This window comes from Carex rostrata, chromosome 6, assembly GCF_964058835.1.
Source record: "Carex rostrata chromosome 6, lpCarRost1.2, whole genome shotgun sequence".
In the NCBI taxonomy this organism is placed as follows: domain Eukaryota; kingdom Viridiplantae; phylum Streptophyta; class Magnoliopsida; order Poales; family Cyperaceae; genus Carex; species Carex rostrata.
In genome coordinates, this window is record NC_135923.1 from 9,450,938 (window position 1) to 9,477,284 (window position 26,347).

Genomic DNA, 26,347 nt, shown 5'->3' on the forward strand with positions numbered 1-26,347 from the left:
ATTTTGTGGTTGAGAGGTCTTGAGTTCAAATCTCACTCATCACAATTGTACATTTTAATTTTCAACAATTTCTATTAAAATTTTCTAGTTTCGGTCGACCCGTTCACAACTTTGCAGCATCTGCGAAGATTTAAAAAAAAAAAAGAATTTATGTTCATTTGCGAAGTTGTAATTCCTGGCTTACCTTTTTAATTGCATTTAGCCATTAACTAAAAGTCTCTCTCTGGAGATATTGTAATTTGGGGCAGATAGATTAACGGTGCACATTTTAGCCGTTTGATCTTCGTTGCGATTGTGCTGAGCGCATGAGCCGCATCTCAAGCAAATCAAATTATCAAACAGTTCACGGCGCGCTGCACCCGTGGAGAGCACAAGTATCCACTATCCAGTTCCAGTGAGGCCGAGCCCAAACATAATGGCCCAGTTCTCGTCGTTGCCCCGACAAATCAGACCTGAGCATGTGAATGCATCTCAAATGGACCACTTCGGCTTTTGAATATATTAGGCGCTCTAATTCATGTGCCATGTTCTTATTATTGTGAAAAAAGAAACAGCTTATAGAGATTGTCGTTTAATCGCATAATTGACAAACGGGTTAGTCCTTGCTTGTTATCAGGTGCTTACTATTCCAATTTTTACCTTCAATTTCTATTTCAACGAGCTAATCAGATCCAAGGCACATTAGGGCTACTCGTGAATCGTGATAAACTATTTGCTTCAGCCTTGGGAGTTATATTCTTAGAATTAGCTTAGAGCCAAGATTACTTATGTAAAACTCGTAAGCATTCGATATATTGGTACCACACATAGATTGTCCATCAAAATTTGGGTTCCAGCCCTGGATAAACAGATTATAATAAAGTTTGGCAGTTTGCATTATCATTGCTATTTATGCCCAAATATCAACAGAAAAATATTGGTAAACTCCAAATGTTATCTCAAAAACACAAGGAAAGAAGCGTAAGTAAAGCCATCGGCTTATTCAACACGCGAAGGTATGATTTGGTGACATGACCTGGTCAAGTGACACAAAAAAAGAACATAAGTTCATCTCTTTAGAGAACCATTCTTTTTTGTTGTAAACATCAGACAAATACAATAAAACATACAAGTCGGGAATACTAAAGCAAAATAAAAGGTACTGTGCAAAATAAGTCTCAAGATGGCAAACCAAACATGCGTAATCATGAATTGTGTTCTTCTAATTTATTCTGACAGATGGCAAAGCCAGTATGGTGAGACTACTGGGAAATGGGAATGCTCCCTCAAATTCTTTCTGCTCTTAGCGACACAGGTCAAACTCATTAGTGTAATAATACATGCAGCCAGCATAAGCATCCATCTCCTTGGGGACACTTTTGGTGCAATATCTCTCTTAACTTAGATTTCCAAATTATTCAATTTTCAGTTTTGTAAAATCATACAAAATTGTATAGTCAACTCAAAAAAAGTTCACTACTTCAGGACAACTTAGACAGGAGTTTAGGTTGGGTACCAGCTTTGTGGATACTCCTACAACCTTAAACCCTGATAAAGATCAGAAACATCAAAGGATGAAATGTTTATTACTTCTTCCCAAAAGATTGACAAGGTGGACAGAAGAGCAGGTTAGTGAGTTGCAAATATGCAACATGCAGTTCTTATTTGAAAAAACGACTCTATTTGGACATGCATTTTTGTTATTATATACAGCACTTGGACATGACATGCGCCTATCTCTTTCAATATTCGTATAAAAGAAAAATGTACCTACACCTATAATCATATATCAATTGTAGAAAACAAAATCTGAAACTTTGTATTATCCTATCCGTGTTGCCTGAAAGAGAGCATAATTAAGTAGAGATTGGCAGAGAAGTGAAATCAGTAGTGTGACTAGTGTCCACTACTTAACCTCTCTTCTCCTCTTCTTATTTGGGTGTGCTGGACTGGGCTGGGATTTGTTGCTCAGGAAGGTCCTATATATGTATTGGCAAATGGAGACGGAGCATTTACTTTAATAAAATTGAATTGATATATTAATCGAACTCTCTACCAGGAGAAAGTCACAAACATAGACCTGTTTACAAATGCACAAAAATTATGCCACCACAATTCTGGGTACAATTCATCTTGCACAAGGGCTTTTTCATAATTTAATCATGAATGGTAACATAATCTGTTCCAAATGGATAAATATGTTTGTTAGGTATGACTGCTTAGCCAAAGGGTTGCTTATCAATTCATCCCTCTTGTTAATTTCAGCTATTCTTGCCATTTGTACCACGATTTTTTAGGAAAAAAACTTTCTTCTTCAAAGCCTTTATTCCCAAACAACCCCCCTCCCCCTAACCCTTTTATTTTGATCAATGTGCACAAAATTCTGGAGGGACAAAAAGCTGACTCAGTCTCTCAGACGACCTTTGAAAAGGACCCTTCAGGGAAGCTGTTAAAAAATTTCTCTGTAGTGGCATTGAGTCTCCCTTTATCCTAAAATGCACAAAAATAAAGGTAACTCATCGAGAGAAGATCATCCAAGTAATGACCTACCAGTTACAGCAAACTAAGTATGCTTATTAAATTTTAAAATACCTTTGCAATAAAGCTTATCATGAGAGACCCATTTCTAGAATTCCGGTGACAAACTGCACAAGTGATACGAGTTCTTATCCACCTTCAAAGAAGCACTGCTATGCAATATAGCAAAGTAGAAACAAGTAAAACAATGTACCTTTGTGAATATCAGGGAATTCAATGCTTAGTTTTGATAGAACCTTGGCAGTCTCCACCTGCATAACATGTAAAAGTACATATTATTATCCAATATTCAAACTCAAGATACATTTACTTGGCTACTCATATTACATTTCATTACCATGCATTTATTAAATGAATCACAACACATTCAAACCCCACCCTAATTTTGTTTTCAACTCCGCCCTTAATTTGTACTTTTGAAACGTCGTCACTACTTCCTGATAAAAAAAAATAGAAAAACCCCAAAAAAATGGGGCAAAATCTCAAGGCAGAATCGTTTACGTCTAATTTTTTCTTCTAGGGAATGTAAAGCAAGAAAAAAGTAAGCAATGGTACATCAGATAGGAGGGTGGTGAGATGCAGAGAGAAAAAAGGGGCCTTGACAGAAAGAGGCGATTCAGGCAATTCCAATAGACAACTCCATTGTGTTTCTAGCTCATCTCCATTTGTTGCTGCCATTACTATCACATTCTTGCACTTTATCTGCATTAGCAAAGGATAAATTCGTCTTGTCCTTCAAGGTGCCTTACATTTTTAATTTTGCATTTTACATACCAATGGTACTGGTAGGGTTTCGTGGTGCAATAGCTCCGTTATTCCTTCCGGCAATAGAGCCATCTGAAATACACAGAGCAAAACAAAAGACTAGTATTAGAGGACTCAAACAAATGTTGTATATATACAAAATTTAGAAGACAGAAAAAAAAAGATTGACAGAGGAAGAAAAATCAAAAGCATAATTAATGGTAATTGCACCTCATTTCGGTCACCAGTATAATCATTTCCAATAAATTTCCTTAGATACTCCTCAAATTCTTCATCCGGAGCCTTCAACAACACAAGCAAAGATATACATTTAACAAATTATCTACGGAATTATTAAATTCTTTCCTTTTTTCCTTCTGGATATGGTGTGCAAAATGAAAATTCTTATCAGTTGGAGAAATTATTGCGAGCAATTCGACCTTACAACCTTTTTTCTTTATTATTTATGATAATCTGCTACCTCAGTATAAATAATACTAAGAAAAGCAACTTTGTACAAAGTAGGTTTCAAGTAATATGTTCATTTTAAAAGAAGAAAATGAATACTACCAAACGAACACCGAATGCTTTTGCGACACCAGCTAAGGAAACATCAGAGGGTAATGGACCAAGAGCTCCAAATATGAACACCTACAAAGATATCCTAATATCAACCCATCTTGCAACTAAAACAAAGAGTTACAATAATATAACATTCAAAATTTAGTAAAAAAAAATAAATAGGAAATCGAGAAGAAACCATGTCAGCAGTGGACTTGCGGAGTTCGACTTCTTCGGCAACTGAATCGATCTGCACATAACAATAAATCAAATAAATTGGAGGTTTGTTACTTAAATTGGTAGTCTAAGTGCTATTATCCAATAAAGAAATACCTCGTTTGGGACAACACTAATGTGTGAAGCCTGCCATCCTATTCCATGTAATTTCTTGCACAATTGAGACCCTAATTTCTCCTCTGCAGTCCCAAACCTGAACAACAACAGCCAAGCCTTTAGTCCCAAACAAGTTCGGGTAGGCTAGAAATGGAAACCCATCGTAGTCAAAAATTTAAATAAACAAAAATTATTGCATACCCTCCTTCCTAAACTAATTTGCATAATTCTAATATGCTGAGCATTTTACTTAATGCATCAGTAGGCTACTATCTCCTGCCTTTTTTCTCGATAAGGAAAAAAAAGAACTTGAGATTTCCCTGTAATGTGCTCATATTTCTTGACACATAAAGGAACAGACTGAAATAGTAGGGTCTCATACTCAACAACAGTTTCTTTTAGCATTCTTCATTTTTTATTTCTCCTGGTTATTTGAGTGTTTAGTAATTGTTAGAGACAAATATATGTAACTAACGGCAGGGATGTGCCAATGCCAGGTCATATGTCAAATACGGAACAAAATTAAATTTTTGGAAAAAAGGACTTACAAAATCTCATCACCTATAACGATGATAGATGCAGTACACGTGCTGGCATCGACACTCACTCCACCATTATCAAAAGTGGCAACACAATCAGTTTTCTTGTCTGTTTTTGAAGCAGACCTTTTCGTTCTGCCGGCCCTTTCAAGCCGCCCATCTAAAAGCATATACGCTGGTTTGAAACTTCCTTTTGGTCCTGAGCTATCGGACATTCTTAGTAATGCATTTGGCACAGTGTCATAAATGCTCCCGATCGAAGTGTACCTAAAGAAAAGAATAACATGTTTTATGTATGTCTTGGCATCTTGTGTTCAAGTAAATGACATAGCAAAAGAAAAGTTCAAGCAAAACAAGGGCAGGCTTTTCATCTTACACCAATATTATTACATTTTTGAAATTGTAAGCAACATTCTCATATTTGCAACTGATAACTAATGTTGTTTGAGACTGTTTCATATATTGCTCTCTATTGTTCTATTAAACGAAAACTAAACTCTGATTAATGTCTACATTTTTAAGCCTAGCTATTAAAAGTGTTTTCTTTTGCCAAGTCCCAACTCAATGAATCAAGTCATGTAGGTCTAGATGATGGAGCACTTATAACCGTAAACTATTAATAATGAACTCAGTAAAATTTCATACAAAATATTAAGGGACAAGTTGGTCACTTTTTTTTAACTAAATTAGTGATATTTTAATTTGTTTCATGTTATTTGAATAACCAAAAAAAATCAGATGACAACTGTAACTCACAGATATGAGAAATGTAGGGTGTTGTTGCCAAGTAAATTAAAATATTAGGAGCAATTTGCAAATAGTAAAAAAATAGGAACGAAAAAGGAATACCCTTGGTCATAGAGGCTGCAGTACTTGACCTTGCAAGTTAAAATAAAGGACCATACATCCCTGTTAAAATAAAGAGCAGATTTAAGCTATTATTCTTTTGATCAGTTACTTTTTTTTTAGATATAATATAAAAATCATTATTTTTAGAACTACCTGTAAGACCAGTCCAATATTGGGTTGACACGCATAAATGGAGGCCACCCAGTTGAGCTTGGAGAGAATTGCTCTTGGCCAATCTAAATAAGCAAACCAACAGAGTATTTAAAACTACCTAAAGAAAAAGCTAATTAATACAGGATCATGAATGTGGTCTCTTGAAATATGTGCAACCAGAATAAATTTTGCAATTAACCGAAGTTCAAGGAACGACAAAAGGTAAAGATTACAAACATGCAGTGGTCAGCGAATCTTTTTGAATCATTATTTTTTGTCGTTCATGCCCGCACACATGCACACACTAACGCACACACACAAAAGGATGTAGGAGTACCGCATTAGGATCCCCAATTCGAGTGCCAATGAAAATAGCTTTGGTAGGCTTTTCCTTCATTAGTTCTTCTAACCCTGACTTAAAATCTGATTGAATTCTTTCCAACTGCAACCCGTACCTACGAAGCAAAATATGAGAAAATGATCAAAAAAGAAATAACCCCACTTTCTCCCAAAACGTCCCCCTAATATATGCACACGCGCACACGTCTACAGATGAAAAAAGAAAAAGAAATAAGCTAGCAAAGAGGTTTTTTTTTTTGGACTCACATAGAAGCAGTATCAAATGTGAAAGAATCGATCTCGGGGAAAGCACAAGGACTCTCGAAGTAGATGGTACGAATCGGGCAGTTCTGTATGCAACTTAATTCATCTCCTTTGGTGCTCTCTGTGTTATCTTGGTGCAGGTAGTAACCAGCTCTTAGTAAATGCAGCAGCACCTGTCATTGTAGATTGCATGTCCATTTAGATTTTTCTTCTGAGAGAGAGAGAGAGAGAGAGAGAGAGAGAGAGAGAGAGAGAGGGGGGGATCATAGTGATAAAAGTAGTTACAGTTGAGTCTTTTCCTCCATTAAAACTGAATGCGACTTCCTTGAACCTGTTTTATTAAAAAAAAATTAAATAAAAATAGTTCAATCAATTTGTCAGTAGTCATGGGGAGTGGGGACTGATCTTAAATTCTCAGCATTTAAACAACACTAAAAACCTTCAGTTCAGGGATGCACAGAAGAATTCAGGCAGGTACCACGTCAAGCTGACCAGTATTAATCTTAAAATAAAGAAATTATTCAGGAATTCTCGAAACCAATCTCCCAGGTAATAGTGACCACATCAACTAAGTATTTTCATATTGGTATGGATCCCCAGAGAAATAAAATAAAATACAACAGAAAAAACTTAGTAAATAAAGAAGAGTAAGAAAATGAACAAACGGGTAGAGAGCAAAAGCGCGCTGGATGACATAAACCGCATTTCGGTACTTGGTCTGGAGGCGCCTGTCAGCGCTCTCCCTTATCGCTCTATCAATCTCCATCCCACGGCACACCTCCCCGCTCTGCTCAGAGATTGAATCCGAGCAGAAAACAAATTAAGGTGAACCGAATCCGAGCAGAAAACAAATTAAGGTGAACCGAATCCGAATCCGAATCCGAATCCGAATCAGAATCCGAATCCGAAGCCCAAATCTCTGTCTGAGTGGGTGGATTGAGAGGGAAGTGAGAGAGAAAGGGCTCGAGGAGAGAGGAGGTGAGGTGGATAAGAGAGATTGATTTGAAGCAAGCAGTCAAGAGAGATGGGATGAAACTACGATAATGTAATTCGATCCAATGAATTGGTTCTGTCTAGTTTCTCCGCTTACACCTTTATTTTTATTTTTTTTTGTAACGCCGCATTATATTCTCTATTTTTAAAGTCTAAACAGTCAATTCAAACTAATTGACACGATGAATATATTAAAATGTACTTAAATATCAAATTTTATTTTTTTTGAATATTTTTACTATTTATTAAGGTGGATACAAGAATTCAATAGTCTGAATACAGTGATTTTGTTAAATACTTTAATAAATAATAAAAAAATTGAAAAAATGTAAAAGTTGATCTGCAAGTACATTTTAATATATCTGTTATGTTGAACAGTTTGAATCGACTATTTTATCTTTTAAAACTTTAAAAATAGAGAGTGTAATTTAGTGTTACAAAAAAAAATGTAATTAAATCCCTTCTCTTCTAAATATTAATTTTTGCATAGATTCTTTAATGAAAATAAAAATTGGATCGATTATGTACTGTATGACAAATGGGACCCGCTTGCAGACCTCTCTCTAGTCTCATTGAACCGTGCTACTTCATCTCTCTATCTCCGAATCAATATCCTCTGCATTAACTCAGATTTTGAGATAATGCATCTCGTCTGATCAGAATCTGGACCAATCTGGCCTGAAGTGAAATGTACGATGCCCCTTCAATATTCATGCAAACGAATCAGATGGTTACGAATCATCTCCTCTCTCTCTCTCTCCCTCCCTCTACCTCTCAAACATTTCGTTTTTTCTCCTTTGAAACTTACAATAGTGACCACTTTGGCAGCTTCTGTCAAGTTCTCAAAAAAAAACTTACAGTAGTAATTAGGGTTACGTCTTGCTGTAACCTCGCCTTCGATTTGTTTCTTTGTTAGCGAACTACATTGCATTCTGTTGTCATTTTACAGCTATTTAATGTATAAGTTTTATATTGTTAATTTTCAATATTATACGAGTTTCAAAAAATACTTCTAATTTGACTTCTTAGATGATTTGCATAAAAACCATTTAGATCCCTTATGTACACTTGGCCTTTTGTAATAGTGGCTATTGTTTGTGTTGTCTTCCAACTAAATTAAATTATGAAAACAAAGTAAACTATATATGTTGCGTCATTCAAACAATACCCTAATTATTCTTAAATTGTCAAAAAAATTAACTTGTGCCTTGTGAGCTTTCATTTTTTACTTTTCCAAAAATGACCCTACTGGATCATTTCACAAAAAAATCTATAGTTAATCAGTTGTCTTTTTATTCTATAACACCATTGTTTAATTCATTACTAAAGGAAAGACAAATGATGCCATACTTATTTTGGATAAAGTTATAAGAGAATTATTTTTGAATTCATATCTTTTTAGTATTTCAATTAATATCGTGTACGTATGTTGTAACGAGAGCATATTATAAGAGAACAAAAAATAAAATCATACAAAATGTCATATTTTTATAAAGAAAAAAAACTAAATAACAAATAACATTTTTTAAATAACATATTAAATGACATCTACATGTAATTAATGTTCTTTAAATAACATATAATCCGTTTGATTTGGTTCAAATTCTGATCAAACGTTTGAGATGCATTATCTCAAAATCTGAGTTGAGTTAATGCAGAGGATATGGATTCAGAGATAGATGAAGTAGAACGGTTCGATGAGAATAGAGAGAGGAAGTGAACAACCTCAGACACAACCTAAGCCATATAGACTTGAAAGGTTCTGGTTCGATTTTATTGAAGTGAACAAGATAATACAAGGAGTGTGGGAAGCTCAGACAAGGCAAGGGTCGAGTACTGTTCAATTATTCAACCAAAAGATGTGGGAGATGCACAAAGTTCTCAGATCATGGCACTGCTCAAATCATAGTCAGATGGCAATACAGTTGGAGAATTCCAAAAAGGCAATCTCTGGCTTGGACCAAATTGAGGAAAAAAGAAACTTGAATCAAGCAGAATTTCAGCTGAGGCTTTTCTTAAGGCAGAGACTATTCTATCTTGCAAAATTAAGTGAAATTAGGTGGAGTCAAAGAGCAAGATGCCACTGGCTAAGAGAAGGAGACAACAACACTCGATATTTTAATGCATATGCTTTATCAAGAAGAAGGAGAAACATGGTGCTAGCTCTTGAACACGAAGGCCAAACTGTTCACACAAAAGCGTATGTACAAAGTTTCAGTATAGCAAGCTATATCTTTTAAATCTTAAATACACTTTCGATTCAGATTGCAAATACACAATCCTATCGCGTAGTATATTATTGGGTATCGATCACAGGGACGGTTCAAGTCTTAACCAGATTCTACCCAAAATAGCTAAAAACGAGAAGTTTAAAAAGTTGGTTTTGGTATTTATGTTTCCTAAATTCAATTGCAATAATTAAATGATAAAAAGTAAAATTTGGCTTGAAATCAGATATAAAAAAGACATTTCCAGGATTTCAGACTCATCTCAGTTTAGCCTCTCAGTCCCTGACACGGGTCGTGTAGCTTCCTACACAGTCTGTGTTGACTTCGAGTTAAAGCACCAGATACTGTTTTTTGTGTTGTTCCTTCGTGTAGGGTTCTACTAACCAGACCTAATGTTTCTAAACTGCAACCGTCGTATTTTGGTTTATTAACTTGGTATGGAGTTGCAATATTTGCCCTCTTAGGATTCTAAACCTCAACTTTCGTATGTTGGTTTCGTTTCCTAGTTACTTGTTTGGTATACTAAAGGTAACCTCTTATCCATCGATAGGAGGAAATGTTCACCTTTCGGCTACTACTTGGTTTCACATTTCGGATAACTAATCCTACCTCATGTACTTAGTTTGGTTGAGAGATTATAAGGGTTGAAATGCGCAACAGACATGATCATTCATCTATTGGCAAACCAATAACAATCAAACAATTTAATCTAAGCAATTACAATCAAGCACAATCAAGCAAACACAAATTTCAACACAAAAATCCAATATCTAACATGCAAAACAAAACATTCGATTACATCTTAACCCTAGAAACAAAGAAATCTACTCAAGCATAGTTCTAAAACAAATAAAATAGATAAGAGTATGAGAAATCATGATAAAACCCAAAGAAGAAGAAGATCCACAACAAAACTCGCGTCTTTTGCTTCTCAACTTCGCCTCCAAGCAATAGCCGCCAATCCAAACCCTAGAAAATGCTTCTCTAATCCAGAATTAGCTCTCAGGTGCAAGAAATCCCGCATATATGCTTTTCTGGCCGACCTTCCTTCAATAGGCCTTGTTTCCAAATTCTGGATATGTTTCCGGATTTGCCTGACACGGCCCAGATAGGATGTTGTACGGGCCGGACAGGATGTTGTACGAGCAGTATAAGATGTTGTATGGGCTGTGTAGAATTTCCAAAAATGCCTATGTCTTTTTCTCAGATTGTAGATCTTCTTGCAAGCTTTCCGAAAAGTGGTCATACACTCAAAACAGAGTTACGAGTCAAAATCTATGATTGTTTTAAGTTCAGCTCCTGAAATTTCAGCATCAAGTGTCCTGGTCGTGTCTGTGGTCGGGCAGAGGGTTGTACGGTCCGCGTAGAATGCTGTACGGCCCGTGTAAAAACTGTTAGTTTGTAATAATCTAGAAGTCAATAATACGATAAATTATCATAAATCTTTGTTCATAAATTGAATGTTTATTTATATATCATTTTGTTGCCTTGAGTATTATTGAAATTATGGATCATTTCGAGTTCATGACTGAAATTGTGAAACTCCATAATATAGATAATATATACTCTTAAAAGTCACTGACCAAGGTAATTAGCAGGAACACTAATTACCGCGATAAGGTTAGCATGTGGATTAAAAGATGGTTAAGTTTTACAAACCACCTGACACGAGATGTCATTTTAATCACATGGATACATGTTCTAGGAACATGGTATTTGACAGACCCCGAATGAAACATTAAATAGAATTGTGTTCGTGTCATTTATGTTTTCATTCAGTGTCAAGTTCTACAGTATGAGGTATTTATCGTTCCCACTAAGAAATATGTATGTGTGAGTGTTACCTAACGCTGTCCGTAAAAATCAGTCATAACGGTAGCATTTCCATATGTATAGCTTAGCTGAGGAAGTGATAGTCTGCCAAGAATACTATTTGTCCCTCGTATCTCTATACGAGCTATAGCATCACTGGGCCCCTTGGTAGAGTTAGATTATCTGCATGCGGTATAATTACAAGAGTAATTATATTTGATAATCTACTCAAGATCAAGAAAAGATACAGTTAGCAAGGATGACACACATCTACCTTGAAATTGATCTGATAGCTATGAGACAGAAGAACAGACACAAGTAAATTGTTTACTGGATCGTGATATTGTACAGTACAGCATCATCTGTGTAATTGGATGGTCATAGTGTATACTTCCAGATGCCTCCTATGATTATAGAAGTTAAAACAGTTTTAATTCTATTTACCAACATAACACAGATCCTATTGGGTCACACCATATAGGAGTTAATCGGGGAATCTTATTGTGATTGATTATAAATTGGTTATGATCAATATTAAGATGGTTATAATTAATTATACGTGTTATAATTAAATTATATTTGTCATGTTAAAAATGACAAAGCAAAAACTAATGGTTATAATTAGTTATACTTGGTATAATTAATTATAATTAATTGTACGTCATTTAGAATGACAAACAGAAACACGGGTTTGTTTATAAACGTGTTTGACATGTTGTATAAAATTACCAAACGAAAACCGTAAATGAATATAATTGTACATGACAATTATACATATTTGATTTGGATAGTTACTATTTACTATTCCTTTGGGTTAATGGGTTTAGAATCCATTAAACAAATCCAACCAATATGAAATAGCAAAATCCAAATTGGATGCCTCATCCAAAAGGGCAAAAATGTAATTTTGTCAAGTACGATGATATTTCGATCTTTTGGCGAACCTCCTCATTTGCCTATAAATAGAGGGGCATAGGTGAAAGAGAAAAACCACTAATTCACGTGTTAATCTGATTACTTCGTTAATTGGATTTCTCTCTTTCTCTATTTACGGTTTTCGATTGGTGAATAGTGTTTTACTGAATTTTCGCGGTATTTCAGATTTGGTTTAATTAGCAAATTTGATTGAAACGAATTTTTCGGTGAATAGTGTTTTTGCAGAATACTGCGGTTTATAGTATTTCTGGCAAAAGAAATAAACCGCTCTCTGGTTAGTCCTGGTGGATAACCAATAGAGGTATCACACGTGTGATACTCCGAGTCGATTCCTTCCCTGGTGAGGCTCTACTCGCTCGGTCTGCATTCCAACTGTGATTTGGAAACAAGGTATAAACATGTTATATTAATCTATTTAATTGATAAATAGATTTAATGTTTTAGAAAATCAATTATGGAGTAGATATGTAAATAGGATTAAACGGATCTTCTTGATTCGTTTAATCCGTAGCTTAAGGTAGATGTAAAAGTTTTGTTTTACTCTTTCCGCACCTTAAGCATATAAATGGGTTTGAACAGTCAAAACCCCAACATGATTAATCAATGGGTTTGAACAGTCAAAACCCCAACACTATTAATCAATGGGTTTGAACAGTCAAAACCCAACAAAAACTTCTCAATTCTAGATTTTTCCTTGATTTCCCCCGATGTTAAATAAGAATAAACTTGTAGCAGTACCACATTCTATAGATATTTCAATGAAATACGACCGATTTAACGGTTTAAACACAAGTTTTGCTACCAAATATAGGTCGAAAATATAGATAAGTTTGTGAGATATCAAATTTCCCCAAGCTGAAATCTTGCTTGTCCTCAAGCAAAAATCTCAACTTAGGTATCGAGCTAGTCTTTGGATTACCTAAATGTATATTAAATTCTAAATGTGAAGTTTGCTATAGTTAAGAATCTCGAGAATCCTTTTGGGTATAATTTAGGTTTTCCTTGATCAATTTTGATTCACCCCACGAATTGACTAATCAAACTTCAAATTCAGTAATATTTCAATACTTGTAAAGCTAATTATCCGAATTGATCAATATTTCATTCTTTTACTGAAACTATGCCCTCGTTTGTGGTAATTTTTTCCCTTTTTGCCCCCCAAGCTTGGAACAAGCTTAGGTTAGAAAGTCGCGGACTTCATGTGTTGATGTATGCAAAAGTTCTTTTCTTTTCTAAGTTTGGGAGACGAGCTCAAAGGCGCCCAATAGGACTTATTGCCAGTACTCTTATTTTCTCCATCTTTTCATTTATTTCATCATTTTTTTTCTTCTTCTTCTTCTTATTATTATTATTATTATTATTATTATAATATATATATATATATTCGCATACACCATGAATATACACATCCAATGATATTCATTCATACCAGTGGATATCCCAATCTTTCTTTATTTATAATCCCCATTTCCCTATTAAAAAGGCACAGTTCAGTTTCAAAATTACTTTTCGATACAATTCAAGTTTTCATCTTTTCAAGTTATCAAAACATCCCTTCCTAATCAGTTATTTGATCAATTATGGGGTTAGTTGTAATTTCTCAAGGTCATCCCAAAACACAACCAAAACTTTTCACAAAAGTCCCTAATTTAAGCAATCACGCAAATGTATTACCTAAAAATATAAATTTTTGAAAAATAAACATGACCTAAATGCAAATACAGTTTTCTTTTATTCCACCCCCCAAGCTTGAATGAAGTATTGTCCTCAATGCTTGAATTCACACAAGAAAAAGTAAATATAAGAAAACATGGAAACTAACTAGACATGGAGTGAGGGGTGAGGCAGGGGCGCCTCACTGGTTGGTTAAAGATGGGTTGGGTGGTTCTGGGAGGGGCGTCCACCTTTGAGGTACACGGACCGTGTGCTGATCTGCACGGCTCTGATGATATCTGTACGGTTTGTGTGGACTGGTGGTGGTTCCGCTGGCATGGCAGGTGGCTGGTTTCTCACCTGTGAATTGCTCGATTAAGCCCCCAATCACAGTTTGCTGAGCTTTCATTATAATACCCCGAATTACCATTTGCATGGCTTTCAAATCTTCAAAGACTCTGGTGTTGCGATCTGGGTCGAGATCTGCATTTAAAACCACAGGACAAGATTTATCTAGGTCTAGGAACTCATACCTGAGGTTGGATGGAAGAGGCTTGAATTCAGGAATCGATTGCTCTGTTTGGGCTCTTACGCGGTCCGCGTCGGGTGCACTCGACCCGCGTGAAACCCTCGTATCATCTTTATCCGACCTGCATTTTCTATTCTCTAGGCCCTCAGATTGTGGGATATGGCCCGCATGGGATCCATCCGGCCCACGTGAGAGTTCCTTCAGACTGTCAAATTTCGCTTCTGCTGCACACATATTCTCTAAGACAGCTTTCTGCACCTGTGGATCAGCCAAATAATCAGGATAATCTTTAAATAAACTGCCATATTGCTTACAAGATTGTTCCTTGGCCGATCGATCTACCACATCGACTGCGCAGCATGTTTCTGTTTCAGAGGGGCACTTCATAGCTCGGTTGAGATTAAACTCCACTTTCTCATCTCCAATCCGCAGAGTCAGAGTCCCATTCTCCACGTCAATGAGTGTTCGAGTTGTCTTTAAAAATGGTCGTCCCATAATGATTGGGTTTTCCTTGTCCTCCTCCATCTCTATCACCACAAAATCAACGGGTACATAGAACTTACTGTTGGGTTTTGATAGTTCAAACCCATTGATTAAGTATGTTGGGGTTTTGACGGTTCAAACCCATTTATTTGCTTAAGGTGCGGAAAGAGTAAAACAATAATTTTTACATCTACCTTAAGCTACGGATTAAATGAATCAAGAAGATCCGTTTAATCCTATTTACAGATCTACTCCATAATTGATTTTCTAAAGTTTTAAATCTATTTACCAATTAAATGGATTAATATAACAATTTATACCTTGTTTCCAAATCACAGTTGGAATGCAGACCGAGCGAAAAGAGCTACACCAGGGAAGAAATCGACTAGGAGTATCACACGTGTGATACCTCTATTGGTTATCCACCAGGATTAACCAGAGAGCGGTTTATTTCTTTTGCCAGAAATACTATAAACCGCGGTATACAGCAAAAACACTATTCATCGAAACTTTTGTTTAATCAGATTCACTAATAAACCAAATCTGAAATACTGCGAAATTCGGTAAAACACTATTCACCGATCCGCAAAACCGTAAACAGAGAAAGAGAGAAATTCCAATTAACGAAGTAATCAGATTAACACATGAATTAGTGAGTTTTCTCTTTCACCTATGCCCCTCTATTTATAGGCATTTGAGGAGGTTCGCAAAAGACCGAAATAACCCCGAAGTTGCCAAAATTACAATTTTGCCCTTTAATGGCGGTTTTGGAGAGGCATTCAAATTTGATTTTGCAACTTCATATTGGTTAGATTAGTTTAATGGATTCTAAACCCATTAACCCAAACCCATTATGAATAGTAAATATCCAAATCAAATATGTATAATTGTCATGTACAATTATATTCGTCTGCGGTTTTCGTTTGGTAATTTTTATACAACATGTCAAACACGTTTATAAACTAACCAGTGTTTCTGTTTGTCATTCTAAATGATGTATAATTAATTATAATTAATTATATCAAGTATAACTAATTATAACCATTAGTTTTTGCTTTGTCATTTTTACATGACAAGTATAATTTAATTATAACACGTATAATTAATTATAACCATCTTAATATTAATTACAATCAATTTATAATTAATCAGTAAGATTCTCCGAATAGCTCCTATATGGTGTGACCCAATAGGATCTGTGTTATGTTGGTAAATAGAGTTAAAACTATTTTAACTTTTATAATCATGAGCGGCATCTGGCAGTATACATCATGACCATCCAATTACACAGATGATGCTGTACTATACAATATCACGATCCAGTAAACAATTTACTTGTGTCAGTTCTTTTGTCACATAGCTATCAGATCAGTTTCAAGGTAGATGTGTGTCATCCTTGCTAACTTAATCTTTTCTTGATCTTGAGTAGATTATCAAATATAATTACTCTTGTAATTATACCGCATGCAGATAATCTAACTCTACCAAGGGGCCTAGTGATGCTATAGCTCGTACAAAATACGAGGGACAATAGTACTTTTGGTAAACCATCACTTCCTTAGCTAAGCTATACATATGGAAGTGCTACCGTTATGACTGTTTTTTACGGACAGCGTTAGATAACACTCACACATACACATCTCTTAGCTAGAACGATGAATACCTCATACTGTAGAACTTTACACTGAATGAAAACATTAATGACACGAACACAATTCTATTTAATGTTTCATTTGAGGTCTGTCAAATATCATGTTCCGAGAACATGTATCTATGTGATTAAAATGACATCTCGTGTCAATGGTTTGTAAAACTTAACCATCTTTTAATCCACATACTAACCTAATAACGGTTAATTAGTGTTCCTGCTAATTACCTCGGTTAGTGACTTCTTATGAATATATATCATCTTTATTATGTAGTTTCACAATTCTAGTCATGAACTCGAAATGATCCATAATTCAATAATATTCAAGGCAACAAAATGATATATATAATTTAAACATTCAATTCATGAACAAAGCTTTATGATAAATTATCGTATTATTGACTTCTAGATTATTACAAACTAACACTCTCCCACTTAAGCTAGGAGCCAATCATTGTAGGCCCTACTTATACAAATCTCTAGTTTTCTAAAATCTCGTAGATCTAAAGAAAAACTCATAGCCAGTCTCCTATGTGTCTCAGACCCATAGAAGCAGTATGCATCTGGTGCTTGGCTTGTGGAAGAGGTTTTGTGAGTGGATCAGCTGTGTTGCTGACTGTGTCAACTCTACATATCTTTACATCACCTCTATTTACGATCTCTCGTATCAGGTGATAACGGCGTAGAACATGCTTGGATTTCGAGTGCGATCTCGGTTCCTTGGCCTGAGCTATAGCTCCATTGTTGTCACAGTAGAGGTTCACAGCTAGCCTCTGAGGAAAAGGAACAGGTGGCCGGTAAGGTGGTGGTTTCTCGGCCCCTTTTCTTCTCTGACTGTCAGTTTCCTTCTGCATGGCCCGTGTAGAATTTGCACGGTCCGTGTGCTTGGTGGTCTTAGAAAGTTTCGGTTGGTCGTGTGGGCTCAGCGCGGTCAAGGTGCTCAGTTTCTGCAAGAGGCGGGTTCTGCACGGCCCGTGTAGAGTCTGCACGGCCCGTGTGCTGGGCAGTTTGGGCAGTTGACATGGCTGGTCCTTGGTAATAGGTCCCACTTCGCATGGTTATAGATTTTACCTCTCCTCTGGGATTGGGTTCTGGTTGACTGGGCAGTCTTCCAGGAGGTGGTTGTGCAGAGGCAGCTTGTTGACCCAATTGCTCCATCAACTTATTCTGAGCAGTCAGTTGAGCATTCATTGCTTGCAGTTGCTCGAACATCATTTGGTTCATCTTCCCTTGCTCATGCATGAAATCACTCACAGCGGGAGCGATATACGACTTGGGAGGCCCTGATTGAAATGATCGGTTGTTCGAGTCGGGAAAAGAAGCATTGTGGTAGAAACCTCGATTGTTGTTGCTGCTCGAGGGATTGTTGAATTGTGGTCCTAGGAAATGAGATGATTCATTGTTGAGATAGTTTACTTGCTCAGATTCCTCATCCCTTTGCGCCAGTGGGCAATGCTCATAGGAGTGACTCTTGTCTCCACACATGACGCATGGCTGTGGTTGATGGTTGACAACTACCTTCATGCTCATCTTTGCATGGCATCCAGCTTGGCGGATAGTGCTGTGATCTGATCAACCTCGAATCGACCGCCTCCTCCAGCTCGAGTATTGTCGCGGCCGAACCACTATTGGTTCTAAGCCATGTTGTCGATCAGGTTCATAGCTTCATGAGGTTCCCTTTCCATCAGGGCTCCACATGCAACAACATCAACAGATGTTCGAGTACTTTCAATTAAACCATCATAAAATGTTTGGATAAGCAACCAATCAGGTTTACCATGGTGTGGATAAGAGTATTGCAATTCCCTAAACCTTTCCCAGGCCTCATTCAGGGGTTCATTAGACCTTTGTCTAAAACTGGTCAATTGGGTTCTAACCTTGGCAGTTCTTTTGTGAGGGAAAAATATGATCAGAAACAGTTTAGACAATTCCCTCCAGGTGTTTCTTGGCCTTATCCCTAAGAGTAAAAGGAAATAATGCAAGTCTGGTATAATCAGTGGTTACGCCATTTGTTCTAATGGTAGTACAACACTCAAGAAAGGTTTGGAGGTGAGCGTGTGGATCCTCATGATCCAACCTATGGAAGGTGTTCTGCTGCACTATGTTGACAACACCATGATTTAAGTTCGGATGTTGTCCTAAAATCCTTGGCAGTCTGATGTCTCCCCTCACGTCTCCAGCTCTCGGTACATTGAATTCTCGCAAAGTCCTTGGTACGAAGTCAACCATGTCTTCCTCATCTAGATCATCGGCCAGATCCGAAATAGCTAAAAAATGAGTTAAATGAGCTAAAACGTTACCAACGTTTTAATTCAAAATGCGATTTAGGGTTTCAATTTTCTGACAGCTCAGCTAATCGATCAAAATGTTATAATGATTGTATAACATTTCTATAACGTTTTGCACTGTAAAAATCTTGATAAAAAACAGGAATTTCTGAAGCTCAAAATTAATTAAAACGTTACAACATTTTTATAAACGTTATAATGTTTGTGACTTGATTTTGAATTTGATACAGCTGTACTTAACGTTCTGACACACCTGAAATGTTACAACGTTTGATAGAACGTTATAACGTTTCAAATTGATTCTGTACAGCTGTGCTTCAGTAGTTTTGATAGTCTAAAATGTTATAACGTTTTTATAAACATTACCAACGTTTTAGGTTCCTTTTGCGTTTGATCAAGTTGTGCTGAAAACGTTACAATGTTTTACCAACATTTTAGTAACGTTTGTTCCTGTTTAAACAGCCTCAAACTTACTTTATCAAGTTTATGATTTTACAATTTGTATTCTTGATAAGAGTCTTCATGATTTCTTCAATCCAAGTATTCCATAATGCAATTCCATTTGACTTGAACCTACATATCTTTCAAAAATAGAAGAAATTGTAAAATTCAATAATTGTATGTTTTTGCAAATTAGTCAAATAGACGAAAAAGATTATTGCACGAACAACAATCTCCTTCTTTTGACGATTTACAAAAACATACAATGTGAGTAAGTGCATAATTCGAATTTTTTTTATTTTGCATGTCTAGCAATTGGTACCAATTTCTCCCCATTTTTGGAAATCGACGAAAGGGAGAAAAATTAGCACTAATTTAAGGTGCTCCCTCTCAAAATATGCACTCCCCCTCAATTTAGCAATATAGTACTGATGAATCACAAATGAAATATAATTGAGGGTATACTCTAAATATTTTTCATGACAATTTACAATTCCAATTTAATACGCAATTTTTAAAGCAAGGATTGTCGATCATAATGCATATAACGCAAATTAATTCATGCATTTTAACATATCATATAACTTGTAAAGGTTCCAAGATATTCAATTCTACATGTTCAATAATTTTGCAATTTAACCCTTGACAAGTTAACAATTCAAGCAATTTATTGAAAATCCTACATATATCATCACATACATATCCATACAGTCCAAGTATTTCATAATGCAATTTCATTTGACTTGACATATCTTTCAAAAATAGAAGAAATTATAAAATTTAATAATTGTATGTTTTTGCAAATTAGTCAAATAGACGAAAAAAATTATTGCACGAAAAACAAGCACAAATTGGAATGACCCTATTTTGTCTTTGAATGTCATGAAGGTATTGTACTAGTCATTGCAAATACTAACGAAAGTTGTTCCACCCTCTTCAAACTCAATATAGTAATCAAATTTAGGTTCCTTTTGTTCTCCTGCATATTCTAGTTGGTCTTGTTTAGAATCATTTTCTATTTCAGCTTCCATAGTATGAAGAACCTTTAATTGACATTTATGCCCTTGGTGTCATTTTTCATCACATTTGAAACATAACCCTAAAGCCCTTTTTTGATCTAAAGTCATGGTGCTGTGTGGTTTGTTCATGAGTTTAGGAGGTTCAAACTTCTGTTCCATTTTCTAATAAGGTTTACTCAATGACTATCCTTTGTCTTTCCACCTAGCATCACTAACAGTGTTATGGTTTTGAGTTCTAATGGAATACTGGTTAGGTTTGACAATTGAGGTGACCTTCTTAATGGTACAGTCTAAAGAAAGTTCAATATGTCTAGCACATTTGATGGCATCATTCATTGTAGTAGGTCTAAACAATTCAAGGGTATGCCTAAGTTCTTCCTTTAAACCACTAATGAACCCCTCAACATAAAAGTCTTCACTGGTAATTCTCCTTTTGTAAGTGAGCCTGGCTCTAGCTTGCAAGAAGTTGGCTATGTAATCATCCAAGCTGCCAGACTAATGCACTCTCTTGAACTCATCTACAGGCTTGCCAGTGTCATCTAAAAAAAAAATCAATGACTTCTTCTACCAAAATTGGCCATAGAGGGTGTGGATTTGCAATCTTGAAGCACCTGTACCAATTCTCAGCTGGACCAGTGAAGTGCATTGTGGCCATCCTTGATTTGTATGCCTCAGGGATATAATACATATCAAAATAAAAGTTACAACATTCTACCCAAGATGTGGGTTTCATTCCAGAGAAACTAGGGAAATCAATGCGAGGAAGATTGATTCTTTGGTAGCCTTGCTCAAATTGCCTTCCATCTTGTCGAAATTCATCCCTTCTCGGTTGTTCTTGTTCCAAGATTACCCCTTGAAGTGGCACTTCTCCTCCTCTTGCATTGCCTGTGACAGTTTGCTGGTCTGAGGTGCTGTCTTATGGAGTGGAATGTTGCAGCCTTGTTGTGATTAGCCGAGCTAACTCATTGAATTTTGCATCAAACTTGGCATTTAGATTCTGTTCTAATGCAGCTGTAGCTTTGAGCATTGGCCTGAATTCCTTGATTGCTAATGGTAATAGCCTGATTTGTCACTGCTGCTTGACGCTCGAGTTGGATTAGACGATTGCCCATCTCTCGTTGAGCTGACTCAGACTGTGAGATTCTGGCTGTCAAAGTTGCCAGATCCATCTCTTCATTGGCAGAACCGTGACGAGTTTTCGCCATTATTGGTCATCTGATGCTCCTAGCTCTCTTGCGTTTGCTCTTCCCAGAAGCGATCTTTGATGCTCTGATACCACGTGAGACGACCCTTATATACATAGACACTCAATTCACACAAGAGGTAAGCTCAAAACTTAACAGTTTCGATTAAAAGCCAGAATCTTGATTACAGCGGAAGAAATAGAAAGAACAACTAAGAGTTAGAAAATTAGAAACATCCAACAACATAATATATAATTCAATTCTCTACACTAGTTCTAATTATATAGACAAAGCTCCTAGAGCTGGAATCAATCTAATCCATCGATTGGATTGCTAGATTGAATCTCCACTTGCCATCTTAGCGCTTACGTGGATGAACTTCAGCGACTATCTCTTTGATGCGTTGGTCCCACTTCGCAGGCTTTGTTGATAAAGCTGGGCGCTTCAATGGTCTCCTTCTGGTCCCACTGTCAGTGCTTCAATTGGTTTAATTGCGCTGACTGTTGTTGCCTTCGCTTTGCTCGTCCTGTCCAGTTTCCTTTCTTCTCTGTTGCTTCATTTGACTGAGTCAAAATTGAGTTGAATAATCCCCAATTCAGCTCCTGATCGTGACATAGAAGGAGCGCAATAGAGAAGTGTGAGAGAGAGAAGACGGCGGCTAGAGCTTGATATTTCTCTTTATTTATTTATTTCACTTGGGCGAAAAGAACAACCTCAACAGTCCGAGAATCCCGTGTGGAAATAATGTTACTCAGTTTGATGGTTATGTTTTCACCTTGCATTTTTGTTTCAATATTTAAGTCTTATACAAGTTTTATCTGGACAATCTTGGCTCTGAGCCAATACTACAAATAAAATTCCTGAGGCGGAAGCAAATAGTTCATCATGAGTAGCCCTAATCTGCCTTGGATCTGATAAGATCGTTGAAATAGAAATTGAAGGTAAAGATTGGAACAGTAGGCACCTGATAACTATCCAGGACTAACCCGTTGTCAATTTATGTGATTAAACAACAATTTATATTAGCTGTTTCTTTTTTTCACAATAATCAGAACATGCCACATGAATTGCGCCTAAAAGATTCAAAAGACGGAGTCCATTTGACAATTAATACTGTAGAACAAGGTTTTCGTTGTGAACTCAATTCTAAAATCTATTAGATTGACTTCAAATAACAAATCTAAACTGTTAAAACCCTTCTACCTTACAAGTGATGCATCTACATACAAAAAAATTTAATTTTGAAATTAATTTTGTATAGAGTCAAGTAGTCAAAAAACGTTCAAAAAATGAATGCATTAAAATAAATTGTACATCAAGATTTGTTCCTAACCAAGGATAAACATATTATAATTTTGACAGTTTGCATTATCATTGCTATTTATGCCCAAATATCAACAGAATAATATTGGTAAATTCCAAATGTTATCTCAAAAACACAATGAAAGAAGAGTAAGCCATCTGTTTATTCAACACGCGAAGGCATGATTTAGTGACATGACCTGGTCAAGTGACAAAAAAAGAACAAAAGTTCATCTCTTTAGAGGACCATTCTTTTTTGTTGTCAACATCAGACAAATACAATAAAACATATAACTCGGGAATACTAAAGCAAAATAAAAAGTACTGTGCAAAATAAGTCTCAAGATGGCAAACCCAACATGCGCAATCATGAATTGGGTTCTTCTAATTTATTTCTGACAGATGTCAGAACCGGTATGGTGAGACTACTCAGAGACTGGGAATGCTCCCTCAAATTCTTTCTGCTCTTTGCGGCACAGGTCAAACTCATTAGTGTAATAATACATGCAGCCAGCATAAGCATCCATCTCCTTGGGGCACTTCCGGTGCATCTCTCTTAACCTAGATTTCCAAATTATTCAATTTTCAGTTTTGTAAAAGCATACAAAATTGTAGAATGAACTGAAAACAAGTTCAATACTTCAGGACAACTTAGACATGAGTTTAGGTTGGGTGCCAGGTTTGTGGATACTCCTAAAACCTTAAACCCTGATAAAGATCAGAAACATCAAAGCCTAAAATGTTTATTATTACTTCTTCCCAAAAAATTGAAAAGGTGGACAGCAAAGAGGTTAGTCAGTTGCAAATATGCAATATGTGGTTCTTATTTGAAATAAATAAAAACTCTAACAAGTTATGTGACAAGAGCAAATTATACCAGACTACTACCACACTTATACTTAAGGGCAACTTGGTAGATCAGTAAAAGACCACACCGTATATGAATAAGGGTCTTCAAGCCATATGGAATGATAACTGTAATGCCAGTATTGAGTTGAAGTGCTTGATAAACAACTAGCCAGCAATGCTTTCAAATAATAAATCTAACCAAAGAACCAAATATATGCACAGAAAGTTAAGACACCCATAAGTTGCTGGGACGAACTAACAAATCTGAAAAAAAAATCACATTGATTTAATACCTAACTTCCTATTAATAGAGTCATAACTAAACAACAATGATAGTTCGGAGACTCAAATCACACTCGATTTGAATCGTGAAGCTAAAATGCAGAATTTCAAAAGTTAGGCAAAAAGACTTTTCTAAAGCTCTTCAAGATAGGTATTTGTTTTAATTAACCCCACCCGCCAACCAAAAGCCATGTAAAACAATGTAGCTTGAGGAACTAGGACTATCAGAAAATTACAATTAAATAGCAAATACTGCCAACTACTGTTTTTAACAATAAATCAGGTTTGACATTTCGAAGCATAAATAATAGTTAAGTATTATAACTGGCAGTTTCGGATTAACACCTTTGTCTGTTCAGACTAGGTTATTTAAAAAAGGTATGCCTTAATCACAAGAATTACCAAAAACATGCCTGGGCACTTGATTGTTTGTGGCCATAATTGATGCCACTTGCATGCAGCTTGTGTCTGGTCAACACATAAATGGGTTTTCTATGTGCTACCAAACAAAGTTGCGGTTGCACTGATTAAAATATTTTCATTCAGATCCTCTGAAACTTTTAAACAGTTCATGAACTCTAACCAGTAACCACCCCAGTTGCTGTTTTAATAGATCCATTTATTGCATAAATTGAATAAAGTACTTCATTTACTAAACAACAATATAAGCTTAACAGAACAAATTACAATTTACTAGCTTACTACAAAATTAGTCCTGAAGGATTTAGATCTCTTAGAAATTGCCAACTGAATTGAAAAGTTCACTAAACATGTATCTGAGCATTAGTGGCTTGCTTGAACAAAAACATCACTAAACAAGACATCATAAAATTTAAAATATTTTGGCCGCATCATTTCTTTTGGGAAATGAAGGCAGTTAAATCAACTCTTATTTTAAACCCTACCCACAATTTAGAACTACAAGGGACAAATCCAGTTCTCATTAAAAGAATCAAAAGAAACATAACTTCCAAAACAAGGAGAGAAAAATAGCAAAAAACTCTATGATGGCAGTATGATTTCTATTATAAAATTGATGACAAATTGACCAATGCAAATGTATTAGGCCACATGGTAAATGCCTTTTATCGATGCCCATGGTAAGGTTGGCAAAGAAATCAATACAGAATAGCTCAGCAAAAGTAACAGACCAAATAGTCGAGCAAATAGACCGTCCTAATCATCATACATTGTTTAAAATATATTATGCTAATATATCTAATATGAAAGGACACAGGGTTCAGTTCCATTTCCAACAGTTTTACCAAAACTTTGCAAAATCATGCAAAATAGTTCAGAATTTGGCATAAATTTCAAGAACTAATTGCTACTCCAAGCAATGTTTCTTCAATTGACTTACTAATGCTTAGTACAGAGTATTAAGGCCAAATATATTCGACCACAAGAAAGAGAAATCTCCCAACTCCAATTTAGCACTAATTGAAGCTAAATAAAATAGATCAGAACAAACAGATCTAGAATCGTGATCAAGAGGAATCCGAATCCCTTACAGATCGAGAACACAACGTGTGACCTGGCGACCTTTGTCGAGGCACTTCTCGGGATTCGTATCCTTCTTCTTGCAGTTGAGAAAGGCAACATTCTCCGATCGACACCTCACTGCGATATGCTTCGATGCCGCCATCAGCACCGACGACGTCGGAATCGGCTCTCCGGTCGAATCAACCGTGCTCGCCATTTATCTGAGCGGAGAAATGCGGTTGCGATTTTAAAATAACTTCCAGAAAGAAAGAGAAGGCGAGGAATTAATGGGAAATATTACCTGGAGAAGTGTAGGAACTATCGAAAGAAGGTGCTGAGCTTTTTGTTGTTTGGTCTGGGAGAGGTTGGGTTGATCGGAGAAAGGGAAGAAAGTGGAGTGGGAGAGTAACCCTCCGGCTAATCTAATGGACCGAGCCGGGCCGAGGAGTAACTTAAAGAGGGCCTGAATAATAATTGGGCTTACGTTTGTCTGCAGCTTTTCCAGTTTAGTTATGAGAAAATTTTAGAATAATTATAACAATCCCCTCAACCCTGTCCCCCCATTTAATCCCGCACTCTCTCTCTCCAAATTAACTCCCTTAATTGTCTTTTATCCCCGCACTAATTCCTCTAAGAATTTCCATTTATCCCCGCATTAATTACTGCCCTTTAATAACAATCCCCACATTAATTAACAATCCCCACATTAATTATACTGTCCTCTAATAACAATCCATGCATTAATTATACTATCATTTAATAACAATTCCCGCTAATAAATATTAATCTGTTTATTGATGTTCAAGAAAGTATTTATCATTGTTCTGACAAGTATTTATCCTTATGTCTGAGAAGTATTTATCATTGTCCCTGACATGATAATACTTTGATTTGATTAAACATTACTTATTGACAAGTT

The 26,347-nt window shown here is 36.1% G+C and overlaps 2 protein-coding genes and 1 long non-coding RNA gene across 4 annotated transcripts; 1 reads left to right on the plus strand and 2 right to left on the minus strand.

Moving 5' to 3' along the window:
- Nucleotides 1-1,258: 1,258 nt before the first annotated feature.
- On the plus strand, nt 1,259-25,326 carry LOC144555179 (uncharacterized). Its single transcript, XR_013511992.1, has 2 exons — nt 1,259-1,607; nt 23,606-25,326. It is a non-coding gene; the product is annotated as an uncharacterized LOC144555179 (long non-coding RNA).
- Nucleotides 2,113-7,253, minus strand: LOC144555177 (phosphoadenosine phosphosulfate (PAPS) reductase family protein). Of its 2 annotated transcripts, none has more exons than XM_078303422.1 (16): nt 6,961-7,253; nt 6,585-6,630; nt 6,303-6,472; nt 6,034-6,151; nt 5,697-5,779; nt 5,544-5,603; nt 4,704-4,961; nt 4,156-4,252; nt 4,022-4,072; nt 3,832-3,912; nt 3,493-3,564; nt 3,292-3,354; nt 3,073-3,219; nt 2,711-2,768; nt 2,572-2,624; nt 2,113-2,469 (listed from the first exon to the last, which is right to left on the minus strand). In XM_078303422.1, exons 1-16 carry the CDS (start codon nt 7,002-7,004, stop codon nt 2,392-2,394), a joined length of 1,479 nt encoding a protein of 492 aa, XP_078159548.1. In that variant the 5' UTR covers nt 7,005-7,253; the 3' UTR covers nt 2,113-2,391. The 2 variants fall into 2 exon arrangements, with proteins under 2 accessions (XP_078159548.1, XP_078159547.1); XM_078303421.1 differs by having other exon boundaries at nt 6,965-7,134.
- Nucleotides 22,961-25,879, minus strand: LOC144555178 (NADH dehydrogenase [ubiquinone] 1 alpha subcomplex subunit 8-B-like). The gene is made up of 3 exons (XM_078303423.1): nt 25,730-25,879; nt 25,458-25,649; nt 22,961-23,376 (listed from the first exon to the last, which is right to left on the minus strand). Exons 2-3 carry the CDS (start codon nt 25,643-25,645, stop codon nt 23,241-23,243), a joined length of 324 nt encoding a protein of 107 aa, XP_078159549.1. The 5' UTR covers nt 25,646-25,649; nt 25,730-25,879; the 3' UTR covers nt 22,961-23,240.
- Between the last annotated feature and the right edge of the window lie 468 nt (nt 25,880-26,347).